This window comes from Falco peregrinus, chromosome 9, assembly GCF_023634155.1.
Source record: "Falco peregrinus isolate bFalPer1 chromosome 9, bFalPer1.pri, whole genome shotgun sequence".
Lineage (NCBI taxonomy): Eukaryota > Metazoa > Chordata > Aves > Falconiformes > Falconidae > Falco > Falco peregrinus.
Genome location: NC_073729.1, coordinates 23,898,441 through 23,923,712, shown reverse-complemented (window position 1 = coordinate 23,923,712; position 25,272 = coordinate 23,898,441). Strand labels below are relative to the sequence as shown.

The window sequence follows — 25,272 nt, the reverse complement described above, 5'->3', positions numbered from 1 at the left end:
ATGGCTCCACGCAGCCCCGCTCCCAGCCGTCCCCATCCCCTGGCACCCGCTGTCTTACAGCTGGAGCCAGGCAGCGATGCCGCTGGGTGTGCCGACCCGCGCCCGGTTCTCCCCGCTCCTCCAAACCAGCCACTCTCCAAAGGATGGAGCAGTAAAATATTCAGCAGAGCCCCTAGCGTTTATCACACCGTAAATCTGGGCTTTCAACAGCTTTACAACGCTGCAGGGAGATGGGAGAGAACAAAACGCTGCTCTGCTTCATCAGACACAGCCTGCGTGTGCCAGTGCCCCCAGCACCAGGGCTGCCAGGGGACGGACCCCCAGCCCCACTTGCAAGGGGCATGAGGACAGAAGCAGGGGGCTTACGTGGGCAAGGGCCCCCCCGACACTGGGCAGGGAGGCTCAGGCACCCCGGGATGGTGCTGGCTCTGAGGCAGCGTATTTCAGTGGGACGGTGATGGTGCAAAGGGGCGAAATGTGCCTCCAGCACCAGCTCTGCAGAAATACGGCAGCCACCATCCTCTGGCGCGGTACCTCGGCATGGTCCCCCAGCACGGTCCCCCAGCACGCTGGGGTCTGCCGCTGCCTCTGAGCTCAGCCCGCAGCTGGGTTGGCATGCAGCACGCTGATCCTCATAAGGAGTACCAGTCCTCATCCTTGTCCCCATCCCTGTCCCCAGCACCCTCCACCAACCCCCGTCTCCCAGCGGGACCCTGCCGTGATTGCAAAACAAGCAGCAAGGGGAGGAAGCTGTGATTGCACTGTTTGCACAGCGCTCGGATGCATCTGGCGAGGCGATCAGCCGGCAGCACATGGCACAACGCAGGGGCACGGGTACAGCGAGCCAGCCCCCCACCCCATGCATCCCCTTGTGCTTTAACACACGTGTGTGCGGCCTTTGCACGTGTGCCATGTCCTGCCTTGTAGTGTGCCCAAGCGCACGCACCGCATCCCCGCAACTGCCTCGCTCCCCGTCCGGGCGGGCTTGCGCAAGGCGCGGGGCCCGCGGGCGAGGTGGGGGGTGGCAGGGTGCCGACCGGCTGCCAAGCGGCTGGCACAGCACGGGGGGGGCCCACAGCGGCAGCGGCTGCTGGAGCCACATCAGAGCGGCCCCCCCGGAGCAGCCGGGAGCGTGCGGTGCTGCCCTCGAAGGAAATGCGCTCACTCCCATGTGCTGCACACTTGGGTTCGCCTCGCTGCTATTTTTATTTGACTTTTCAGGGCCCGTTTCCTTTTTCCGGCTGTTTTTGCTGTGATTCCACCATCGCTTCGACCTCGCTTTTCCCCTCCCTCCCTTTTGCCTCTTCCTTCACTCTTTCCTTCCTTTCCATGCACTCATTCCTACCGCTGCACCGGGCTCCCTCTCCCCCCTCCCCGCAGCCGGTGCTCACAGCAAGCTCCTGCCGAGTGTGCCAGTGCCAGTGCACCCCCAGGACCGCCAGCATGTGCCTCCCACCGCCGCTCGGGTGCTGAACCGGCAGCACCGGGCACAACCTCCCCTATTGCCTGGCCTGCAGAGGCAGCTGGGGGGAGATGCTGGGGGGGTCACAGGCAGCACACGGTGATTTCCTGGCTCGGTGGCTGTTGCTGCCTGCGAGGAAAGGGTAACGAACGGGGCTGGTTATTGCTGTTTTATCTGGGACGGTGCTGATGAGCTGGTGGAGAGGAGAGGACTTTGCTCCAGCCTTGACACAGAAAAAGGCAGCGAGTCACCCTGTCCCAAGCCACCAAGTCACTCTGTCCCAAGTCACCGTCCCGCTCGCACTGTTGCACGAGCCACTGCATCCCACGGGGACCCCAGCCCCATCCACGGGATATCAAGCATCAATAGGGCTATTTCGGGATGCTGGAGGGATGCAGGGGGTGTTGTTACATTTGGGGACGGTGGTTGGGATGAAGCATGGAATAAGAAAGAAAACCTGAAGCTGAATCAGTGCAACCCCCCCGTGGAGGCAGCAGAAAGGGCAGGAGGAAAAGAAGGCAGTGCTTGTTCCTGAGGAGGAGGATGGAGCTGGGAGAAAGAGCCCAGGCATGGTGGGACTGGCCAGGGAGGAGCATGGCAGCAGATGCAGCTCCAGGCGGCCTCTGGCATCGGGCTGTGCCGAACCGTGGCTCCCCAGCGGGACCCCGGTGCCAGCCTGCCCCATGCCACGCAGCCGGCATCTCCAGGGGCCTCATCCTGCCAGTCACCCACAGGCCATGGAGGGAGCCAACAGGAGCAGCACCCCCAGCCTGCGCCCCCCTACTCTCACTCCCAGACCAGGGTCCCTGTCCTGCCCCATCAAACATGGGGCCCTGCCAAACCCTGCCAAACCCTGGGGGCCCTGGGGTGGGCCCTCTCCTCCCCACCCCTGGCAATGCAGCCCCCCTCCCAGCTCCTTCCAGCCCAGGTCTCAGAGGCCGGGGGTGGGCAAGGACCCCTGAGAATTCCCTGCCCACCCCTTCCCGCAGCCCCCCACCCCAGCCAGCTGCTTGAACTCCCAGAGAAGCCCCCAAGGAAAGGTGCCCCCCATCAAGGTGGGGTGGGGGTCACACTCATTGGCAGCACCCACTGCTCCCCACCAGCTGCAGCCCGGACTGGCCCGGTGATGATGGCTGAGACCCCAGTGGGCACGGGCCCCGGGGATGCTGGCGTGGCTGTGGTCCAGGTGGCCGCCTGGCCGTGACCGTGGGGACCCCCAGCCGTGGGCAGCCGTCCGGCGCCGCTCAGCGCGCACAGCCCACTGCTGCCATCTCGTGTCCTCCTCCGCTGTCCCCACAGCCACGCAGGCGGGGCTGGCCCCACTCACCGCCCCACTCACGGCTGGGACAGCGTCTGCCCGGGTGCGGAGGGGCTGGGGAAACTAAGGCAGGGGCAACACGAGGCCACCCCCCAGCCGCTGCCCCAGCCCTGCCCACGGCTTGGGGAGGGGGAATGGCCCCCCCCGAAAAGCAGCTCCTGTAGCAGAGCCTTGTCCTCCACCGCCCATGCACCAGTAGAAGTGTGCAGGATGGGGCCCCGTGGGCCTGGGATGCAGGTGCGCTGGGCAGGGGCAGGATGTTGTGGTGCCCATTGCTGCTGCGTGCTCCTTCCTGGGCTTGCACAGCCCCTGCACCCTGTCCACATCCTGCACCCTGTCCAGACCCTGCACCACGCCCGGACCCTGCACCCTGTCCGGATCCTGCACTGTGCCCGGACCCTGCACCCTGTCCGGATCCTGCACTGTGCCCGGACCCTGCACCCTGTCCACATCCTGCACTGTGCCCGGACCCTGCACCGTGCCCGGACCCTGCACCGTGCCCGGACCCTGCGCTCTGTCCGGATCCTGCACTGTGCCCGGACCCTGCACCGTGCCCGGACCCTGCACCGTGCCCGGACCCTGCACTCTGTCCGGATCCTGCACTGTGCCCGGACCCTGCACCCTGTCCGGATCCTGCACTGTGCCCGGACCCTGCACCGTGCCCGGACCCTGCACCATGCCAGCCCCATCCACAGCACGAAAGCCCCTGGGTCACCAGCTAAAGCACCCAAAGGGCTTCCAGGGAAGGAGAGGTTTTATTTCTAGCTTCCCAGAGACTCTTTGTCACCCAACAGGGGAGCAGGGACCCCAGCTGGGGTGCTGGCAGAGCATGGTGACAAGGGAGGATGCACCTCAGCTCACGGAACCCCTCATCCCTCTGGGCTCAGCGCACTGGGGGGTGCCAGGGCACCCGTAGTGCCAAGCAGCCAGGTCCCTCCATGGTGCTGCCTGTCCCAGAAGCTGAGCCCTGGTCCTTGAGCCCCCACAGCTGCCTGGGGTTTTGCTGTTTGTCTGCAGGCACCAGCGTTCCCCAGACTTCCCTGGGCGCCCAGCAATGCACCCTGGCTTCCCCATCCGCCACAGGTGCCCGGCTGCTCTGCATGTCCCGGCAGTCCAACAGGGACAAGTGTCCCTCTCCGCAGCGTGGCCACCCTCAGAGCCTTGTGGATGCGCAATGCTCCCGCTTCCAGCAGAGCCCTCAGAGCCACGGCTCCACACGTCCTCTTTCTGCCCCAAAAAGCAATCGCTGTCCCCCAGAAAGCAGCAGGTGATGCAGGGCCAGGAGCATCACAGAAATCCAGCACCTCGCCTCCTTTTTTCAGCACTTCCCCCTCTTCTCCCCCACATTTCTGGTGTTCCAGCTTCCCACCACAGCCATCCCATGGCAAAACAACCTGCCAGCCCCCACCACATGAGATGGAGCCGGTGCCCAGGTACCACTTGAAACAGGAGGACGAATTCAACTTGGGCATCCACGGGTAGCACCTCTTGCTGCCTTCAGGGTTGAATTTACCCCAGGTTTCCAAACAAGACTCCAGCAGCCATGGTGCTGGAGCACTGTGCCTCTCTGGCACGTGGCAAGGGTGTCCCTACGAGTCCCGGGCGGCACGGTGGGGTGCGTGCAGGGCATAGAGCTTCTCCCAGCAGGTCACCAGCCTCTCTGCCTTCCTCCCAATCTCCCGCAGCTGCTTCCTCCTGCCACCAGGTCCCCTGCGCCGGGGCTGTGCCGGGATGCGCGGTGGGCTCTGCAGTTGGCATGACGAGGGACCAGAAATACCCTCTCACCATCACACAGGTATTAGGCAGGGGGACAAAAGCCACAACCTGTGGGGTCTGCGTGGGCAAAGCTGCAGGCTGGGGTGGCTGAACTGCCTGTGGCCATGGCAAGGATGTGCTCTCGGGTCCCCAGGGTTCCCCAGAGCTGTCCGTCCCCACACAAGCTGGCAGCATGCACCCCCCAGCACATCCACGGCCAGGGCATGTGGCCAGCTTGGGTCTGCAGGCAGCTTTCCAGGCCAGCAGCACCCCTACCCACACCAGCAACCCCCAGACAGGGCTGGCTCCGGCTGGGGTCCCTAGCAGTGGTGGGCAGGACCACCCCAGCACCACGCCAGAGCCAGGCAGATCCGGGGAGCCCGTGCTTCCATGCCAGGGGCTTTCCCCACCGGTTAATGAGTTGCTGAGCTGCCACAGGGATCCTCCCGGCTGGGGTTTCCCCAGCAAAGCCCCGGGATGCTGGGGAGCCCAGAGCAGCCCTCTGGGGAGAAATCCCAGTTCCTGCCTACAAGTACCCAGGAGGGAGGGCAGGACTGGATGAGCCCACCCACCAGGTGCACATCCCGCCAGGACAAGGCTCTTCGTTCCCATCAGCCATGGCATTGCTTGGGAGTTGGTGGTAAAACCCCACCAGCCTGTTCCATGCTGCCACAGCCAGACTTCCCTCCCCAGCCAGTTTAAAGCTCCCCGGGATGTGCTATCAGCATCCCCCAGCCACAGACACCTGGGATGCTGCAGGAAGAGCCTGGAGACTCCTCATGGACAGCCAGGAGAGCAACAGGGCAGGCTCTGCCTGCAGCCCACATGGTGGGGAACTGGGAGCCACTGGGGTGCCTGGGAAGGGGCAGGGCTCCCACCTTGCTGATTTTCCTGCAGTTCTCCCTGAGCACGAAGTCGGTGTTTCTGGCCACTTTCCGCACTGCCAGCTCCTCGGGGCCACGCAGGCTGCCGGCCGCCACCTCCCGCAGAGACATGCTGATGTTGTAGATGGACAGCAGGATCTTCTGGTCCTGGAGAGGAGGGAAAGACACGGCCCCAGGGAGGGAAGGGGGCTCGATGGCTCTCCAGGGTCTCAGCCCACATGACACCCCAGCCCTGGGTCCCTTGGTGCTCACCTTGTCCGAACGACAAGCTGGCCCAGCCCTTCCACTCCTGTCTGCCGACCCGCTCAGGTTTTTCTGGAGCAATAAAGGAAGAAGATCAAGCATCCCAAAGCCTCAGTGCCTCCTACATTGGGCAGGGATCCCCTGCTTAAACACAGTACTCTCCCCAGTAATGCCAGCAAAGTGGCCAGGACCATATTAAGCTTCCAGGCTCACCCCTCCCCACCCAGACCCCACAGCAGGGCTGCATCCAGCTCAGTAGCATCCGCTGAGGTTGAGGGCTGGGGCCCTGGGCAAACACCCCCCCCCTCCCTGCTCACCAGGTTCTGGATCTCGTGGAAGATGACCGCACGGTATTGCCGGAGGATTTTGGCGATGCTGCACCTTTTGCCTCTACTCAGCACGGCGACGAGCAGGAGGAGCAGAACAGTGCAGGAAAGCACCCGGGGGAAAATCTGCACAATGAAAGGCTCAGTATCAGCCGGGGATGAAGGGATGCTCTGGGATCTGCCTTCAGCCCCTTGCCACAAGCCCCCATCAGAACTGTCCCCTGTACCTGAAGACACAGCATGTGCAGGAGGAGCTCAGCCATCTCCCCCAGAGGACACCCTCCCAGCTGGGCAAAGCCCTTGAGAAACTGCCCCAGCTGGAGCCCAGCCCGGGCAGCACTGCCCATGGCGCATGCTGAGCTCTCCCCAGTGCCAGCAGCTAAGTACCTGGCACAGATATGTACTGGGACCTTTGCAGGCCTATAGGGTCTGTCCCCAAGCTTTCTGCCCCAACAGGGTCCCCAGTAGCTCCCCACCTTGTGGCATTTCAAGGCCAGACCCTCAACCACCAAAACCCAAAGGGAGCAGAAAGGGATGTGCCCAGCTCTCTGGTGAGGAGCTGGAGGCAGGGAGCTGGGGAGCTGGAGGCAGGGAGCTGGGGAGACGGAAGCAGGGAGCCATCTGGCTCCACACCAGCCAACCTCCACCCTCAGCACAAAGGGCTTGGGGCACCCTTGGAAGGATGCTCTCCGCACCGCCACAAACCCCACATCAGTCCTGCGGCATTTTTCCAGCTCCCACGCAGCCCCCGCTCATCCCGGGCTCAGGCACCCTCACCCAAGAACCAGACAGAAGCAGCACAAGCTCCTGCTCTCGCCAGCACATCCCAGCTGCCTCCGAGCCTCCCGGCTCCAAGCCTTCCCGGCAGCCCTGAGCCGGGGAAACCCAAGTGCTGACATCTGAGCTGGCGGGGGAGTACGGGGAGGGGGCGGCCGGACCCTCCGAGGGATGAGTCTGGAGGCTTTGAAGAAAAGCCAGCACAGCCTCAAGTGATCGGGACTGGGATATTTGAGCAGTCCCACAGCAGCAGGGTGCGGACGGGAAGCCCGATCCATGCACAGCATCTGCCAGGAAAGGAGCCCGACAGCTCTCCACGTCTCTGCGTCGCTGAGCACTGGCACAGTGCTGGGGCCCCATCCTGGCACTGGGGCACTTTGTATCACCTCCTTTTTGCAGGAAATGCCCCCAAAATCCCCCGCAACCACCCTGGGTGTCAGGTCTGGGCAGGCATAAAGCGGCTCAGCTCCTTCCAAATATGCAACCCCTGTGCTGCGGCCAAAGCGCGAGCGAGGAAGAGGCCGGCAGCTCTGCCTGCTGCCAGCATCTGCCTGCCCCAAGCCACAGCTCGCACCTCAGCAGGTCCACTGCCAGCCCAGCCGCACCTGGCTCTCAGGCTTGGCCTTTCACTCAGAGAAGCCAGAAGGAAGAAGTTTCCTTGCTGAAGTCCAAGCCCAGGCAGATGCCATCCATCCTGCCCTTCAGTGGGAAGCTGGAGGCTTTGTTTGTAAAACCTGCACCCACTCCATGCTCCCCACTCGGTGATGGACTAGTCCTGGCTACAAAAGGGGGAGGAAACCTTTCCCCACCGGTTCCTGCAGCTCAGCAGGAGTGATGGGGGTTTAACACGAAGTGAAACCCAACACGCCGCAAGTCTGGGAACCCATGGACGCAGGCGTCACCTTGGAGCAGAAGAGCGTGCGAGGAGATGAGCAAATCCATGTGTAATCAGTAAAAATCCCATTGGTCTCTTCAGCTTCGTTAATCGCCGCACGCCTTCCAGCAGAGCTGCACTGGGCCCCGTCTGGGGGCCAGGAAGGGCAGGGAAGAACCTCCCCGCGCTGCTGGCTTTGCTTTCTGCAAACCCGCAGAGAGATCTCGCCCTGGAGGTGATTCAGCAACCAGCCGAGGGTATAATCCTCAGGGACACCCAAGGAGAGCGCTGCTTCTAGGAGGACACCCTGTGCAAAGTCTAAGGGTTGCTTTCAGGAAGCCTCCTCCACCGGGAAGACAAGGCCATGCGATTTTACCATTAAACTGGGAAGGACTTCCCTCAAGTGGCTTATTAAACAACTGGGACCAAATTCCAGGAGAAAGCACACCATTTCCAGCACTTCCAGGCAGCCGAGCCTGGCACTGGACTCTCAGTCCTTAGCACGGGAGGAAGCGCAGCCTGCGGTCAGAGCAGCTCAGTGAGCCCCCCGGGCCGGGGGCTCAGGGAGGGCACTGGGTGCTCCCAGCACCCCCGGAGAGCGGGGAAGCAGCGGTGACAAGAGAGGGATGCAGGGAAAGATGAAGCTGGCAAATCCCGGTCCCCGCCATTGCTTCCCACCCTCAGGGAGGCGGAAAAGAAGTTGAGCGGCTGCTTTAGGGTTATTCCTTCTGCTGCCCTTGCTCCCAGCTCCCGGGCTGGCATGTCACTTCCCAGGGGAAGGCTGGCAGGGAAGGAGCAGCCAGGGAGCATGGGCGCAGGACAGCCACAGCCTGGCAGGGAAGCTAATCTCTTCCTCGGCTCTAATCCTCCAGCAAATACGAGGAGATAAGGGAAATCACCATTATTGACAGAGCAGCTCCCGGTGGCACTCCTGCTAGCCCCAGCCACCCAGGCAGCCAGGGGCAACGGCCGGCCGCCTGCCCGGGCACCCTGCTGGGGTTCCCAGGTCCTTCCAGCCAGATGGACCCAGTCCCAAACACCCTCCTACCCAACAGGACCCTGCCACCACCCTGAGCCCCAGCACCTGCCACAGACCCGGGCAGGGATGGACCCTCCATCCTCCCCTGGGGGACCAGCCGGGTCCAAGCCCCATCCCAGCCACAGCAGCCAGATCCCAGCTGGACCGTAGCCCCTTCCCCAGCATCTTCCAGCTCCATCCCACCGCCAACCGGACCCCAGCCCCATCCTGACTCGGCCCAGCCCCATTCCCACCAGTCTGAGCCCCTTTCCCGGCGGACCGGCCGCCCTAAGCCCCATGCCAGAGAACCAAGCCTCGTCCCCATGGATCCCAAGCCCCTTCCCGACTGCTGCGAGTCCCGCCCCCCCCCCCCGCACCGAGCCGACCCACCCCAGCAGTACGGGGGGCTCCGGGCCAGCGCCCCCCACCCCCGGGGCCGTGCGGCGGGGCGTCCCGGGCCGCCCCCCGCCTCGCCAGCCTCGTGTGGGGAAGGGGCGGCGACCCCCGCGCACTCACCATGGAGCCCCGCGGGCGCGGGGGGGGCCGCCGGTGCGGACCCTGCGGCGGCTCCCGGGGACCCGGCCCGGCGCTGCGCCGCGTCCGCTCCGCCGGGGCTCGCGGTTTGAACTTGGCTCCACGGTGGGAGGGGACGGGCCGGGCCCGGGCACATCGCCGGCGGCCCAGCCCCGGCCCCCCCGGGGGAGCGCTGCCCTGCATCGCCCCCCGCCCGCCCGCGGCCCCGGCGGTGACCCCCCGGCGAGCGGGAGGGGGCCCCGCTGCGGGCGAGCGGTGGCCGCAGGGCCGGGGCAGGAGGGGGACCCAGCCCCGAGGGGCGCCGGGGGGGGCGCACAGGGACCGCGCCGCCCCGCTCTCACCCCCCAGGGACCCAAAGCGACATGTGTCCCCACCACAGAGCTGGGCTGGGGCAGCCCTTCGTGCCCCACAGCCGTGCCCAGCACCCCCAGCCGGGCTGCCTCCTGCGCCCCACAGCCGTGCCCAGCACCCCCGGTTTCCCCTCCTGCCGGCAGGCGCAATGCCATTTCTGGGTTCGCCGTCAGTGGCCCATCAGCCCCAACAACTGCACAGCGCGCGTAGCAGAAGTGACCATCCAGAGCGAGACCCCTGCAATACCTACGCGCATGCTGTCCCCCGCGCTTCCAGCTTCCCCTCCGAGTTTTGAACGGGCACGTCAGCATCAGCACGCCAGCCCAGGCACGGAAAACTGCCCTGACTCAAGTTCACTTGCTTTTGTATAGGATAAAATGGGAAAAAATGAACTGACAGCAACAAGGCTCCACTGAGGAGTGGAGGGCATGTGGTTTAGTAAGAGAAATGGTTGAATAATCAGGCTTTTGCTTGGCAAGAATGGGCAAGAATGTTCTTCCACGTGAAGTGGGAACGGCGGTGTACACAACAACATACCGCTGCAGACAGGACCCATATAACTTGTTTATTGAGCTCCATATATAGTTAAAATTCGTAGGTGCCATAATCCATTTAAAAAACACGAAGACATCTACAAACATTAAAAGGCTCCAAGATTGATGAGCCCTTTTACCTAAAGAAAATAATAAAATAAAAAATCCCAAACCCCAGGGACATAACCACCACCCTGGCCAGGGGAAGGGGAAGCTGCAGGTACAAAAAAGCTGGCGGCAAAAGGAGCTCAGAGCTGCAAGGATGCAGTGCAGCACCCAGCAGAGCTCCCAGCACATCCCGGCGTGCAGCGCTGGAACCAACCTCTTCCTCTCACCACCCACGAGGAGCAACTCCAGCAAGTCCTTCCCATGCATTTTCTCAATCCCAGGGCTCTTGGGTAGCCTTTCCCAACAAACCCCTAAGGGATGTGGTGCCACCACCCAAGCAAGGGGCAGGGGAAGCACACGGATCCCAGTCGGTGGGTGCACACACAGTATCTGGCGCAAGGGAGATGCTCCAAGCACAAGCTGGGAATTTCTCCAGTGAGAACAGCCATGCCGCTGCGGTTCCAGCCGTCCCTCCCCACCTCAACTCCGCAGTCACCAAAGGAGAGCACTGCAGGGCAGAGGAATTCACGCGCCACTGGCACCCAGCTCTCCCAAGCACACTGCTGTGCTAGGAAGGGCCACAGCAACTGAAAAGCCTTGTTCCCTTCCCAGAGAAGTGGGACACAGCTCCCATGTCTGAGCACTTACACAGATCACCTTATGGAGGAAGAGTAAAAGCCACGTGAGAAGCTGAAGAACAGCATGCATTGAAAACTATTTTTCGACATTTCATTTCTCCCGTAGTTTCTGGCTCAGTCTTGAAATCCCTGTCCAGCCACGTTCCCCTCCCACATCTACCCTCTCCTTTTCACAACAGCAATGTGTCCATTCTGCTCCCTGAACTCCCTTCCCCCTTGCATCAGCCCACATACAGGAAGGGTGCCGCATGAAATCCCTGAGTCTCTCAACTCCCAACATCTCTCACTCACCTTTGGGAAACTACAATTCCACGGGACATCCGTGATCTACACCCTCCTTAATGCAAATGCAGCTTCACATGCTTTCACCAACTATTCCAAGAGAAAGCACAAGAGTTTCCGTTATAAACTGAGAGAAAAACAGGCTTTTGCTTCAAGACCAACCGTTGCTACTTTGATGTTAAGAGACATGGCTTCTCATTCTTTTTGGCAAAAGGCTGTAGCACAGCCTGGTGTAAGCACCACTGGCAGATATGTCCCTACAGTGGTGGGAGCCTGATAAGTTCAAAGGTTTCTGCTATCAGACCCACTCTTCCCAGAGTCAAAGGGCAAGACCACATTAAAAGAGAACATAAGGAAACAGAAAAAAAAACCCCAAGCTGTATTTTATACATACTAATGTCCAAAAAAGTGATAAGAGGTTTTGACCTCCAACTAAATACATGATATAACGCACACACACAGACCTGGATACTTTTGCTATATTCTAACACATAAGACATTAAGTTTCATTCAATAATCACAAGAAAGTCAAGTTTTTGGAGGTCAAAATAATACAGATCACAAGTGTAGAAAATTGAAGACAGTTTACAAAGGGTCCCAAACACAGAGCTTTTCCTCTCACTAATTTGCTTTTTCCACCTGTGCTTGAAAAGCATCATCCCAAACATCCCAACTGAAAGCAGTTGCCACCATAAAAGTGTGCAGTCTCTCAATGACTCTAAATAAATGTTGTTCCTTCAAAAGGGCCTTCAGGGACCGCAGGATTTTGCCTTACTTCAAAATACCACTGCCTTTAGTGAAATCAGACACCTAAAAGAATAAGGTTATACTATATACATCTAAAAAAATCAAGGAAGAAGTTTCTAAAAATATGCTCTTGAATTTCACAAAATGCTCCATCTGCTCAGGTTTGAGGAATACTTCTGAGTTGTGTTGCAGCCTGCCAGAAGACCAAGCTAAACCAGGCTTGTGGCAAAAAACTCAAAAAAAAGAAGGGGGTAAAAAAAAAAAAGGGGGGGGGGGGGAGGGAAAAAAAACAAGAGGGGCCAGCACAGCCCAGTCCTTCCCCTGGGCTGCTTGTCTTCCCCCAACAGAACTCCACTCGTCTCCTTCAAGGATGTTCAGTGAGCTCAAACAGCAACAAACGAGATCTGCTGACAAGGAACCAGCACCAGACGGGCCAAACATGACAGAAACTGCACAAACGGGGACAGGACGGGAACACATGCTAGGGAAGAAACCAGAGGCACTGCCAGATACCAGAATTCATACAAGCACTAATTAAAGCTTGTATTTACAGGGGGGATTCAGGCATCAAAACGCCAGTGGAGCCCCACAAGACCGCTCGTCTCTCCTACATGACACCAGCAACAACGTTCAGAGGTGTTGCAGAAGCCGATGACCGCGTTGTGTGAGCCAAGAGCACTATCGCTGGGAACAGAAGGAAGTGGCTTTTCTTTTTGGAAGATCTTTCATACCACCACCGACCTCCTGTCCTCCAAAATCTGTACCACCATAAGGGCGAACGCACCAAAAGCAGGTAAGCAGACAAGTCCTACAGAGATGATTAACGCAGCTGAAACCAGCACACTCTAGAAGGTATTTTTAAGCTTGGCTGCCACAAGCACAAGAATCTCTCCGATCTTTTTCTGCCAATTCTCTATGTCCTTGGAGACATCACACCAGAGCTCTCCGTGGCGAGGTTCGGCATTCTCACAGCGCTTCCTCACCTCTTCTTGTTGTTCCTATAAGGAAGAGAAACGACAGTTTGCAAGTCTCTTAACACCCTGGTTTGTTCCAGCACAGAGCCAAAATTTTAACAATTCCCTCGCCAATTCAAAACACTCTTCCAAAGCTTCTGGTGGGTGTTTTGGTTTGGTTTGTTGGGTTTTTGTTTGTTTTTTAAAGGCAGTACAGAAGCCTGAGTCAAAATTCAGAGGCAGCAGCTCTCCTGCCTTGCTGAACAAACTGGCCAAATTACAGTCAGGCAAGTTTTGACTACACCAGAGGAACTGCAGAGAAGCTTCCTTTGCATTACCACCTGCAGGAGATCAGTCAAGTGAGAGGTCTCTCTGCAATCAGAAGGTAAACACTCCCATTATTTCAATAATATCAGGCAGTAAAAACTGCCATAAGGGATTAGAACAGACTGTTCCTCTGGCTGTGTTCACGTGCAACCTGTGCTTGACACTTGTGAAGAAACAGCACTAGTTACACAAACCCAGCGCAGCAGTTACAAGAAAGTCACCTACAAGAAAGCTTGTATTTTACAGAAGAAAGGTTTCACAGATTTTTGCACAAACTAGCATAACTGTGGACAGCAAAGCAGCCTGAAAGACAGATCGGCTAACGACAGAGCCTTGAAAGAGCCACCACACAGGCCTGCTCGTGCTCACTCATGACCAGGCACGACAGCCATAGCCTCATCTGAGCCACACAGGCAGCAGCAGCAGCGTGCCCAGCCCAGCACCGCAGCCATCCCCAGGACCAGGTACCCAACACCAGCCAGAGATCCCTGCTGCCTTCCCCAGCTCCCTGCTCCCAGGGACGCACTCACCTCTGTGCCATGCTGGAGCTCAAATTTGTAGAAGAAAGCCCAGGCATCCCCCAGGTCTGAATCTATTTTCACTGTTCGGTGGAACCATTCTCTGGCCTTGGTTATTTTACGCTCACTCCAGAACAGCCTGTTGAGAAAAGCAAAAGTGAGTCAACAGTCTCCTTTTAGAGGAACGTGCCAACCTGCAAGCACTCCCAACTTAGAGGCTCTACAGATATCTCAATTCTTTGCTCTCCCAAGGAGGAAACAGCACAGCTTTTGTTGGCACCTGCTGACTGACCTTCCCCTGGGAGGAAAGAGATCCAAGAGGACCAAAAAGACCATCCACCACCTCCTCTTCACTCTCCCCTAGTGAAGCAGGTGAACTTGGTGCCAAGAAGACACGGACAACCCTGAGAGGGGAAATATTACTCTCTGAGCCCAATCTTTGCTAACTCAATTGCTTAATTTTGCTGTTGCAGATTTGGTGTCTGAAGAGACAGGATCATATGCCCTCATCTCCTCCTCCTCCCGTTTATTATTTCAAGTTGATTTTAGCCTCTAACAACTAAATAACTTTGAAAAGGTGAAAATGGCATGCAGGTTCCTAGAGCCACAGTTGTGTGCAGACACGCGTTCACATCCACAAAGCACAGTTTAGGGGAGCAGACCTAGCTTGTCAGCTCCACTTTACGAGGAAAGGTGAGCACGTAAGCTTCCACACTCAAATCTCATCCTGGCACCCAGCCTGGCTGCTGCCATTTCATAAAGGTACTCACGAATTCTGAAATCTCTCCCCAGTAATTAACCAGCTGAGTCAATAGACTCTTGGTTTCACTCCTTTGCAGTAAAGAGTTCATTTGAGCTAGTAAGGTCTTTATCAGATCAGACAGCCATCCCTCATAAAGAGCTTAGCCAGTCATAAAATTATACAGCTTATGTGATTGTTTTTAAGCCCTATAATACTCTTGATTGTTCCGTGTTAAATAAACTGTGATTTAAAAGAGCGCGAACAATGATAGCAGAGGCTTAACACCTGCAAGTAGTGGCCATTTTCAGCAACATATTTAACAAAAGTTTTTCACAGATGTGTGACACGATGGTATTACTGTACCTACATGCAAGTCATGATGGGAGGTGGAAGCTGTTTGTGTTGGGATTAGCTGCTAAATTCTCTGAGGCTGCACCAGAAGGGGCCTGGAAGCAGTTCCCATCAAGCAAAAGTTAACATTTTTCTCACTTGCTGCTAATGCTGAACAAGTCAGCTGTCATTATCTGGCAGAACCCAGTGTTGCAGTCACTGGAGTGTATCCTACAGTTTTCTTTGGCTTATAAAAAAAAAAGAGTTGTGAAAGAATTGGGCAACTGTTCAGGCAAAATGCCTCCTGCATTAACCACTTCTGGTATTCACAAAGGAAGAAAAGTAAGTTTGTTCCAATCATGACTGCTGTAGAGCTGTTCGCACATCAGATCAGGAAGGATGTGGTGTAAGTCAATTCTAACAGCAGTTTTTCATCACTGGAAGCCTCACAACTTGATCTAGACAAGACAACAATTCCTAGTAGATTATCTTTGCATTTCAGGGAAGCAAACTACAGTATGAGTGGTAGTCTGCATTCCAGGAAGGGCCACAATTGAAGAAAACTGACATAATAGAAATTCAGGAGGGGAGAAGAACATGACAGCACAGAATCTAGCTCAGGATTAAAAAAAAATCTGATAGAATCTAGGACAGAGAGAAAAGATGAAGAATACACAGCCACATAAAAACTGAAAAATAATCAGCCAAAATTGTCCTTATTTTTACATATACTTAAAACATCCTAAAAATCTTAAATAAGCCTGGTTCACCTGAAAGCACACCAAAAACCCTTTCAAGGGACAGAAAGCCAGCCATTTTGAGTGCCAATACCCAGCCCTGGAAAGGAACTCTGTGTGAATGTATTGTCTGTGCTGCAGTCCCAGACCCACCAGAACAGCCTGAGGGCAGGTTGACATCCCCTGCTTTGAATCAAGCGAGATATTTGCACAGTTACTAGGAGACAGCTTGAGAGCTGTTACTTGCTTTGGGGCTTATTAGAGCTGCTGCAGCCAGAATCACATGGTCGTGCTTGAGCGCAGTGTTTCACCATGGATGCAGCCACACAGAGAAATGGGTATTATTACTCCATCAAGCGCAGGAACTCACTTGGCCACAGCCAACAGGACATGTGGGTCATGTTCACACTTCTTGAGAGCGTCCACACTCTTGGTCTTTCGTTGCGGTCGCGCTTCAAGGAAAATTGCTTCTGACCACAGGATTCCTTCATCAAGTCAAGCAGGAAGATTGTTTAGCGTTTTTTCTGAGATTAACCCTCCCCAACACAAGCAGTGCTACTGCCCCCACCCTGGTGGTCATCGGTATCCCAGCCTCATCCCAGATCATTCTTTCTGCATGGATAACTCATTCAGTGCTCTGAATTTTTAGCTACATGCTGGACCTTCAGTTCTGAACGCCCCTGTACCATAACCCTCCTGCAGCTTCAGTGCTCCCCACACTGCTGTGCGCTAACCCACTGCAAGCAATTGAACAAGGGAGGGCAAATCAGCCTTTCAAAAATGAAAGATAACCATTTGTCTGAATGGCAAAACTGCAGTGGCAGAAGTCCCAGAAGATGCAGAGTACACCATCTGGAAGCAGTTTCCAGGGTGCCAGAGAGCACCAGTCTTATTGATGCTGGCTCTCCACACATACGATCAAGGACAACATAGGTCCAGGAAAGCCAGGTTTAATCCCCAGCTCCTTTCACCGCTGAAAGCAAGGAAGGAAATATGCTCAGGGGAGCATGAAATCTTCTGTTTCTCATGTCAGCCAGCCACACCTGCTGATCACTTCAAAGTAAAGCCTGAAAACTTGTGTCTGCCAGGACTCTTATCAAAGTGCTCTCACTTCCTATAAACTGCCCCACAGGAATATACACAAGTGTTGATGACTGCAGCGACAGATTGGAGCAGAACTCTCCTCTTCTTGCTCTTTATATTTAGGGTCAAACCACATTTTCAGGCCTGCTGAGGACACAACCACCACTACATTTCAGTTTTACTCTTCATGCTGCCTGTCTACATCAGTCATAAGCAAGCAGGAATCAATTCAGCAATCAATGGACTCAAGTCTCTAGTTTACATGACCGTAGGTGTCCAATAAGCTAATTTCTGCAGGCTTTTATTCTGGTTTGTAGAGCTTTAAGATAGAGTTGGAAGCGTTTTTATTTAAACAAAAACTGAGATCCTGCTGCCCATTTCCATAGCAACAGGAAGATTCTGTAAAAAAGCCTGTGGTGGCAAACACTCATTAAGCATTAGGTCATTCACAAAACAAAGTAGGACTTGGGTGGTATTGCTTTGTTGACCCACTCACATGGTGAGCAGCTTGCAATGAGTTTATCATGTCATAAAAGTCACTTATTTCCAATTACTTCACAGGGACTTAAAGCAGCCACCAACTGAACACCTTTCAAAACCTACCCTGAAGGCGAGCTAGAAAGGCTTGCCCTGCAGCAGACCACTAAGTTTTGTAGTTATGTGACACCTCTCCAAAGATGTCAACACATTTAAATAATTGTCTTCCTGCAATTCCGTCAAAAAATAGGGAAGCATTATGCACTTTCTCCTCCCATCCCAAGAGGGAAATGTTTCCACTGCTGGTTAGAACCAACTGACCTATCAGCCTATTATAAGATTTATCAGCCTTTTCTTAAATGAGTTTAAATAGTCAAAACCCAGGACTACATATTTATGGTACATGATCCCCTAATCATGACCATAACTGAATTTTGCTGCCAGCACAGGTTATTTAGCACACAGTTAGCAGTGCAACCAGCGTAGGCAAACCAACAAGAAGTCTCCTATAGCCAGCTGTACTCCAGTGAGACAGGGAAATACCCACTCTTTTCCCACTGAACTTCCTAACTACAAACACTCAAGAGTCTTTCTTCAATTTGAAACCTTAGCAGACTTCTACCAGTTTCAGCAAAAAGCCACCTGCATCCAAGATGCTTTCCCAGGAAACCTGGGAATAAACTGCGGACCACAGACCCAATAATATAGCGGGTACTGCAGCAAAATGGAACGAGCACCAACCTGTGACCTCTCTGGTGTGAGACAGCACAAAGCAACTGGGAATATTCACAAAGATCCTCAACAACGTTTGCAGAACAATGACTGACACCTCCCCAAAACTCAGTATTTTAAGACATGGCTAGAAAGGACATCTTGGAAAAAGATAGCGCTCTATCAGCTAGGCAAAACAACCATGTTTAAGATGGAAATGAGATCCAGCTCACCTGAATTGGGGCACTCTTGCAATGCCTTGGCCATCAAAGTATTTGCAATATTCTTTAGCCCAGCTCTGTACTCCAGTCGCACAGACTCCAACCTGTTAAGGAAGAAACTCAGTGATGATATTTATAACAACATACTCACTAGGCAGGAACAAACAGCAGGTCACATGAAGGTCACTAGAAATTGCAAACATCTGCTCATATTCTGAATACCTGTAGGTAACTGACATGTCAATCTTCTCCATCTGAAAATAAACATGACCTTTACTCTGTAATTTTCTATATATATTCTCTTTTATTCTATATCAAAAACAATCTGAGAAGGGACTATAACAGAGATGAAGAATCCTTGGGTTTTCATACTGTGTGCACTACAACTGTCAGTAAAGAAACAAGTCCCCAGCTCCTTAGAGTAGCTACATACTAGCCAGGATCACCAAAGCATTTCTGGTATTCAGAAGAAGTTGTTAGTCTAGAAGAAACTCTAGGATAGGCATGGTCATAAGTTCCAGGTTCAAATGGCTGAAGATGATGTAAAATAGCTGGCCTGAAGAATGCATGGGCTTTGTAGCCCAAATTCAGTTCATCTCCACACAACTCACCAGAGATCTGGATTCTTTGGATTCTTGAGGCGAGACTTTTCCAAGATGGCTCTTGCTCTAGTCAACTGTCCAACCTTCTCCTCCAGCCTGGAGAGCAAAAGCCACAGGGGTATGGAATGGGGGCACTTCTTCAACTGTTTGGAAAAAAAAAAAAAGGACTATGGTGATACAAGATTTTTATTTTTATTTTTCCAAATCTACGTAACACCTACAGAAGAGAACTTCCCTCCCTGCATCCTCCTGGAGAGCTTAGAAAAAGAGAGACAAAGTTGATTACATTGCTCAAATTTCTGGTTAGTCTTACAGCACAGAACAGTACCAGAGTCAAGTTTCCCCTCTATCCAGAACAGCTGAGTACATCAACTATGACTGAGCTATGCCAGTAGCAAGAGAAAGAATACATCTCCTTTAATAATACACCTAAAATCTGTGTTTCATCTGGAGATGGAAAGCTCTTAGACACACCCAAACTACAGCAACAGAGTGCTCAGGGAACACACTGCCTTTGAAGGCCGGGAAGTCATTAGGATAGGACACTGGCAGAAACCTGCTTCCACATTACCTTCATGGCTGACGACTTTCAGAACCATTCCTACCCAAGGACACCAATTACCATTTAAAAGAGACACGAGTGCTCTGTAGACCATCTCCTTTTACAGTGTGTATCTAAAAGCTCGTTCAGAGGCTTTTCTCTCAAGAGTTCTGCTTTTAGTCTTTACAGGTCCGAGAGGATTATTGTGAAATGCCTTTTTTTCCTACCAGTGAGGAGTCAAGCATACAGCAAACTCAAGCAAGCAAGAAAGTGAATTTTGCACATAGATACTGGGTAAAAAAAAATAAATCTTATTTCAAGGTCCTAATTTTTTTCGTTTACTTATTGTTTTAACCGATGACAGAGGACAGAAATAATTTCTTCGGTTAGTTTAGGACACAGCCCTCCCCATTTTGATTCGAAGAGAGACATCTCTCCATGCCAGAAGCACAAAGCAAACTTGCAATAACATACAACTTACCCCTTGATTATAAGCCTCCCGTGCTTTCTCTACCAGCTCTTTTTGTTCTTCAATTTGTCCTTTCATCATCCACAGTTTGGGGAAGTCCTCATAGTGCTTCAGGGCTTCCTCACAAAGCTCCTGGGCTGCAGCAATGTTCCCAAGCACCCACTCTAACTTCACAGACTTCATGAAGACCTAAGAACAAACCAGAGCTGTTTAACACTAACAGCCATTGAAAGCCCATCAACACGGTGGGTTCCCACTTTCATACATTAGAATGTTATTGATTAGCTACAGTTTGAAATAAAATTGTAAAAAAAATAATATATAAATACCAGGGTTAAGTAACAGTGGAAACAGATAACAATGAGAAAGGTAAATGCAAATATTAAAGAAGCTGGAACAGCATGATCAACCTATATTTTATCAATTAGCATAGAGTTGACATTTCTATATCATCTGTACAAAGAGCATAGCTTTAAGAGCAGAACCAATTAACAAATTTGAGCCTGCTTCATCAGTACAACCTGACCTCCTTAGATCCAAGCTACCAAGACCACCTGTTCTTACCTATGGCTTCCAGTCGCAGCTGCTGTCCTGCTAATTACAAACCGGTACACACACTTTTCTGCCCCCACATGCCTTTCTTTTGGCTACAGATGGGAATGACAGCTACGAGATATAAATTATAGACTGAAGGTTGTTTCACTACTCTCTGATCCCCATCCTCCCCGTTCCCAAATTCTCCCCCTCCATGACTTCGCCAGGGAGCCACGAAGTCTGAGACCAGAGCTGGAGCCCCAGCTGCCAGCTGGAGAGAAGCTGCCTGACTGACGCAAGATGAAGAGGACAGTTTAAAAGATCTATGATGAAGCACAAATTGGCAGGGGGAGGCAGGGCAGGGAATGGACATGACAGGGGATGGAGACCAAACCAGTTTTTCTTTGGCTTGGACAAGTTAAAAATGGTTCAGTACAAACAGCTGAAAATCAGCAAAGTTTATCATACCAGATGTAACTCTAGAGATAAACACAAAGAGTGTAACTTTAAACAACAAACCCAACCAGAGCTCTCTTTAGCACAGCAACCCTAAGTGAGTCTTCTGCGAAAGTATTTTCTCTCTTTTTTCCAAGACATGCTTTTATGCAACATGAACATTATACAAACAGCTGTAAACTGGGAATTTCCTGACTTTTGCCATTTGTGTCATAAAAACTGAAACCCTTCACTTGATCCTAGCCTTTTTTTTCCCATCATGCCGTGATTTTGTGTCGCAATTTGCTGGAGAAGCGCTGCAGCAAAGCGGCCACATGCCTGCAAAAGGCAATGGCAGGGAGCCATGCGGTCAATCGCTAAGGCCGCAGAACTGAAGGAACTCCTCCTTCCGTCTCAGCTCCCCCGTGGCCAAGCGAGGTCTCAGCCTCTCCACCCTTCACACATCCTTACCCTTGCAGTGGGGGCACTGCTGCGAGCTTTTGCCAGCAGCCTCCTTGCTCTTTCATATTCATTGTTTTCTGACTCGAGCTTCACGGCAGCAAGCCAGATCTCCTCGCTGTTGGGGTTGGCCTGCAAGAACATAAAATGACAGACAAATGTATACAGTGAATCAACAGCAGATTTAATCCTTCGTTTGATCCAGATTAAAATTGAAATCAGAGCTTTGTCAATCCACAGTAGGATTTTTTTTCAGTTCAAGCTCCTCCCCATTTTCTTTGACCTTTGAAGTTTATAGAAATTCTCCAAAACAGATGCGCAACACAAAGATATATGCCAGTTTAGAAGTTGGATGCTTCTCAATTGTTGAAAAGCATTAATGCTTGATCTTCTGAACTTCCAGTTTAAATACCAAAAACATCATAGGGTCTGCCACAATGAGACCCTCATTATATTATCCCTGAGCAAAAAAAAAAAAAGCTTGAATTCCCAACTGAGGTCTGTGAAAGCTCCTCCAGTAAAAGTCATTTCAGTGGCAACCATGTCAAGACATCTCCAGGACGGTAACAAAAAGCACCAAGCACCAAGAATTTAGGAAGTAAGTATCTTTCACCTTCCATCTCAGGACCTGCCATTTCTTTTGCTATCACTTAGCTTTCAAGCCTCGTTGCCATTAGAACTGTACCACTCTGCCCATCCTTTCAGCATCCAGCAGCCAAGTCCACTCATTTAGCCGGGGATTAGCTGGTTTGGTCCAAAACTAAGTAATGCAGTAACCCAATTAATTAGGGTTTTTTTAGTCAGGAGATAGGTGACCCAAGACAAGCAGATTTTGATCCATGACTGCAGTTGGTGGGAGCCCTGGTAGCAAAATTAATGGTCCATGAACTCAGAAACTGGTGTGGTACTACTAAAAGAGTGGGAATACGCTCTTGCTTCCAGCCTGCTGCTATTTTACAGGAGAACATTTTGCCACAGAAGACAACCAAAGAACAGCGGAAGCCCTCATCATTTTGAAAGGCAGCAGGAATCAGGTATTGACAGAAAAAGCCTACTCTGTATTCTTTACCAGTTGTACTTAACACCGTCACACAAGCCTAACATACCCACCTGGAAAGCCAGGGCCAAAATGCTTCTGGCTGCTGGCACATCTCCCGCCAACCACTTTGATTTGGCTCCCATAAGCCAGAGCACTTCTGCTTTGGGACAGTGAGCAACAGCTCTCTGCAAAAGAGCCTCCAAGGATTCCCTGAGACAAGAAAGAGCAAGTTACAATCACCCGAAATAATGCCAAAGACGAGCTCTCACACACCATTTCCACTATCGCTCAATGTTATAAATATCGTTGCAAAGTCCAACGTTGTAAACCTTGATAAGTTGTTTCATAACAAGGAAAGGGTGGGGTCTTTTTTCACAAGGGTTCTGAAATCAGCACTCCACAAACGGCTCATTGTTCAGACACCTTTCTTTGATAGCCTCTGCAGAAAGACCCTGTGCACAAACAGCTCATCTGTCTTGGAAAGAGTTGTTCTTCCTAAAAAACCTTAGTAGAAACTGAGACAGGAAGTTTTTCAGAATTATTAGATGAAGCTGGCTTGATCTTACTGAAATTTTTTTCCTTCTCTGGAAAACACACTTTTCAGGCAGAACAAGGGGATTAAAAGCCAGCCACCACTGGGAAAAACAGGAGAAAAACATCAAAAATGAGACATACTTGTTAAAAAAAAACAAACCAGAAGGGGCTGAATGAGGCAGAACTCAGCATCTGCACTCACTTCCACACTGCAGTCTTGTTGGCTCCAATAAGTACGACTCCACGTGTTTAAGCGGTCTATTGCATTGTTTGCTTTATACTAAACTTTGGACAGAAAGTTTCAGACGTGTAAAGCTTTATGAATAAACTTTAAAAAAAAAAAAAAAAAAAGAGGCCTGAGCTGTGACAGTATAACATTAATCTTAATTAAGAATGTGATACACATTCACAGTATATTCAATCAGAAAATGCCAGAGATGCTCGGCCAGCTGCAGCGATGAAGTAGTTCATCTATGAAAAATAAACACGTGCTGTATTTCTCCGTGATTTGTATTCCCAACTTTTTCTAGAAATGTCTTCACAAAGACAACTATCCCTACCTTGCCTACTCACAGCTATTTTTACCAAGTAATCCCTGCTGCCAAAAAACTTTTTATGACTTCATAAAAACAAAAGATGTTCAGACCACAACAATAACGAAGAAGGTCAGACCTGCAAACAATGCCAGCAAGTTTCCACCAGCTGAACTAACTCTGCACGTGCAACACACCGCTTCAGGGGTCATTGGCCTTTTCTTTCAAGGCCATCTAGCTTTCCTCCCTCCCCCATCTCTCACCTGGCAAGAAGGACGAAGCCCTTCACCCAAGGATTATGGAGCACACATACCTTGTTCCATGATTCTTTTCGAAGTATGCTGCTCGCAGCCACACGCTTTTCTTGCTCGGGAAAACTTGCAAGGCATAAGCATAAATTGCTCGGGCACACTCCAGAGCATTATGAGCCACACACTATGGAAAACCAGATCGGAACTAAGTCAGTTTAGAGTTGCATTGAAATCAAGTGCAAGAAAGAACTGCACATGCATAATTCAACACAGAACTCTCAATAATACATGCATTGGGGCATTATATATAACAGAACAGTTGCTATCAGCTTTTTAAAAGGAAGCAGGGAAGAACTTTTCGTGTGTACCTCTATCAGAGCGCAAGTACCACTGGCCTTTCAGTGGGACTGACACACACAGCTTGAAACATCACCAAGGCATTGTAAAGGCTCTCATGTTTGCACTTGGGGTTTTACAGGCAAAACTATAAGTGTCACAGCATATGCCCCCTACTGCTATAAACCCAATTCAAGGCCAGTGAAGTGGACATTTCTCATGCTGAAATATAATTTAATTTTTAGTGCATGTTCAAACTACTCCCCTAAAGCAAAGAAAGCCTGGTAAAACTTTTACCCACTCCACTGTCCAGTCGAATTAACTCCTGAGCTACAATATTTATGCCTTTAAACTTAACTCCCAGTTCCTTTAACCAGACCTCAATCTCTGTTGATGTCACACACATACACAAAGAAAAAAACCACACCAAAACCAGCAAACTATCTATCATAGTAACATTTTGTTTAGTAAAAATTCAAATCTGAAAAAAGGTCTAAAATACAATAACCTCCTGAGAGGCAGATAGGCAAAATGCAAGCAGGTGTTGTGGGAATCACATCTACTTTCGCTGACAAAAAAAAGCATAATTTCCCAGGCTCCAGTTCAATTTCCCCTAATTAAAAAAAAACCAAACCAAAAACAACAAACAACCACCATATAACAAAAGCCATCATCACAGCTGGACATACACTGTCTGCGTCTTCCATCCAGGTATGTTTCCGATCTTCTTCCTCAATCCCAATCCCAATCACAGCTCGCATGATTGCTTGGCATGTGGCCACACTTCCAGCTTTATCACATTCCTCGGCATCCTAGAAACAAGAGTAAAGCTCTGCTCATTTTGACAACTCAGCACATGAAGTTAGATCCTGCAACAGCAACTCCTCATGCACAGAGACACTGCGGGTCACTGCCACATTGAAAGTATCTTATTACTCAAACATATCTTGACACTAACCAGTGAGCCTACACCCACAAGGAAGGTACACAGAATCAATCAGGAGTTGGTTAAGAAACAGAGCATGTTAATTGCATCCACTGAAAAGGAGTAAGTGTGACAATGCATGACCTTTCCAGTGTGAAACATCTCCCCTTACAGCCCTACTGACCTGCCCTGGGCTGGGCCAGACAGAGACCTGGCCAATAAAAAAATGCAGAAGGTGAATAAAAAAAAATGCAGGTGAGAAGAAAGAATTGTAACATTAAAACTACTGACCTCCTTTCAGCTCTGAGTTGATTCTTAAGTCTCGGTAAGGGCTAACCAATAACTGAATTGAAATTAATACACCCTCAGCCAGTGCTAAGGGAAAGGTGCAAAGGCGCTCTCACCAGAGCGTATGTGGAAAAGTGGAGTTTTCTAACATACAAAGCTTTCAGAAAGCCAAGCATGTCTTGCTTAAACTTGTTAAAGACCTCTGATCGGATAACAGAAATGGAATAGTTCTCTACTGAAAAGGAATTTGAGAAGACAACGATGCAGAGGCTGTGGTGGGGGGTGGGGTGGGTTTAAACAGAACTTGAAATTAACCTTTGTTTTACTGCTCTAAAGAAAATTATAGTTCTTTGAGATGTTAACAAGAATATCTGTTT

The 25,272-nt window shown here is 51.9% G+C and overlaps 2 protein-coding genes across 2 annotated transcripts in view; both read right to left on the bottom strand.

Annotated features, from left to right (window-relative positions):
• Positions 1-1,172: 1,172 nt before the first annotated feature.
• On the bottom strand, positions 1,173-9,398 carry C9H20orf204 (chromosome 9 C20orf204 homolog). The gene is made up of 5 exons (XM_055814731.1): positions 9,174-9,398; positions 5,980-6,114; positions 5,672-5,734; positions 5,414-5,566; positions 1,173-4,525 (listed from the first exon to the last, which is right to left on the bottom strand). The coding sequence occupies exons 1-5, from the start codon at positions 9,372-9,374 to the stop codon at positions 4,370-4,372; spliced, it is 708 nt and encodes a 235-aa protein (XP_055670706.1). The 5' UTR covers positions 9,375-9,398; the 3' UTR covers positions 1,173-4,369.
• A 695-nt stretch (positions 9,399-10,093) lies between these two features.
• PRPF6 (pre-mRNA processing factor 6) overlaps positions 10,094-25,272 on the bottom strand; it is a 28,012-nt gene continuing 12,833 nt past the window's right edge. The window contains exons 12-21 of the mRNA XM_055814204.1: positions 24,372-24,494; positions 23,409-23,530; positions 22,100-22,238; positions 21,002-21,121; positions 19,574-19,750; positions 18,561-18,694; positions 17,962-18,053; positions 15,828-15,942; positions 13,661-13,787; positions 10,094-12,848 (exon numbers count right to left, since the gene is read on the bottom strand). Coding sequence (XP_055670179.1) covers positions 12,696-12,848; positions 13,661-13,787; positions 15,828-15,942; positions 17,962-18,053; positions 18,561-18,694; positions 19,574-19,750; positions 21,002-21,121; positions 22,100-22,238; positions 23,409-23,530; positions 24,372-24,494 — 1,302 coding nt within the window. The 3' untranslated portion in view covers positions 10,094-12,695. The remainder of the gene's footprint in view (positions 12,849-13,660; positions 13,788-15,827; positions 15,943-17,961; positions 18,054-18,560; positions 18,695-19,573; positions 19,751-21,001; positions 21,122-22,099; positions 22,239-23,408; positions 23,531-24,371; positions 24,495-25,272) is intronic.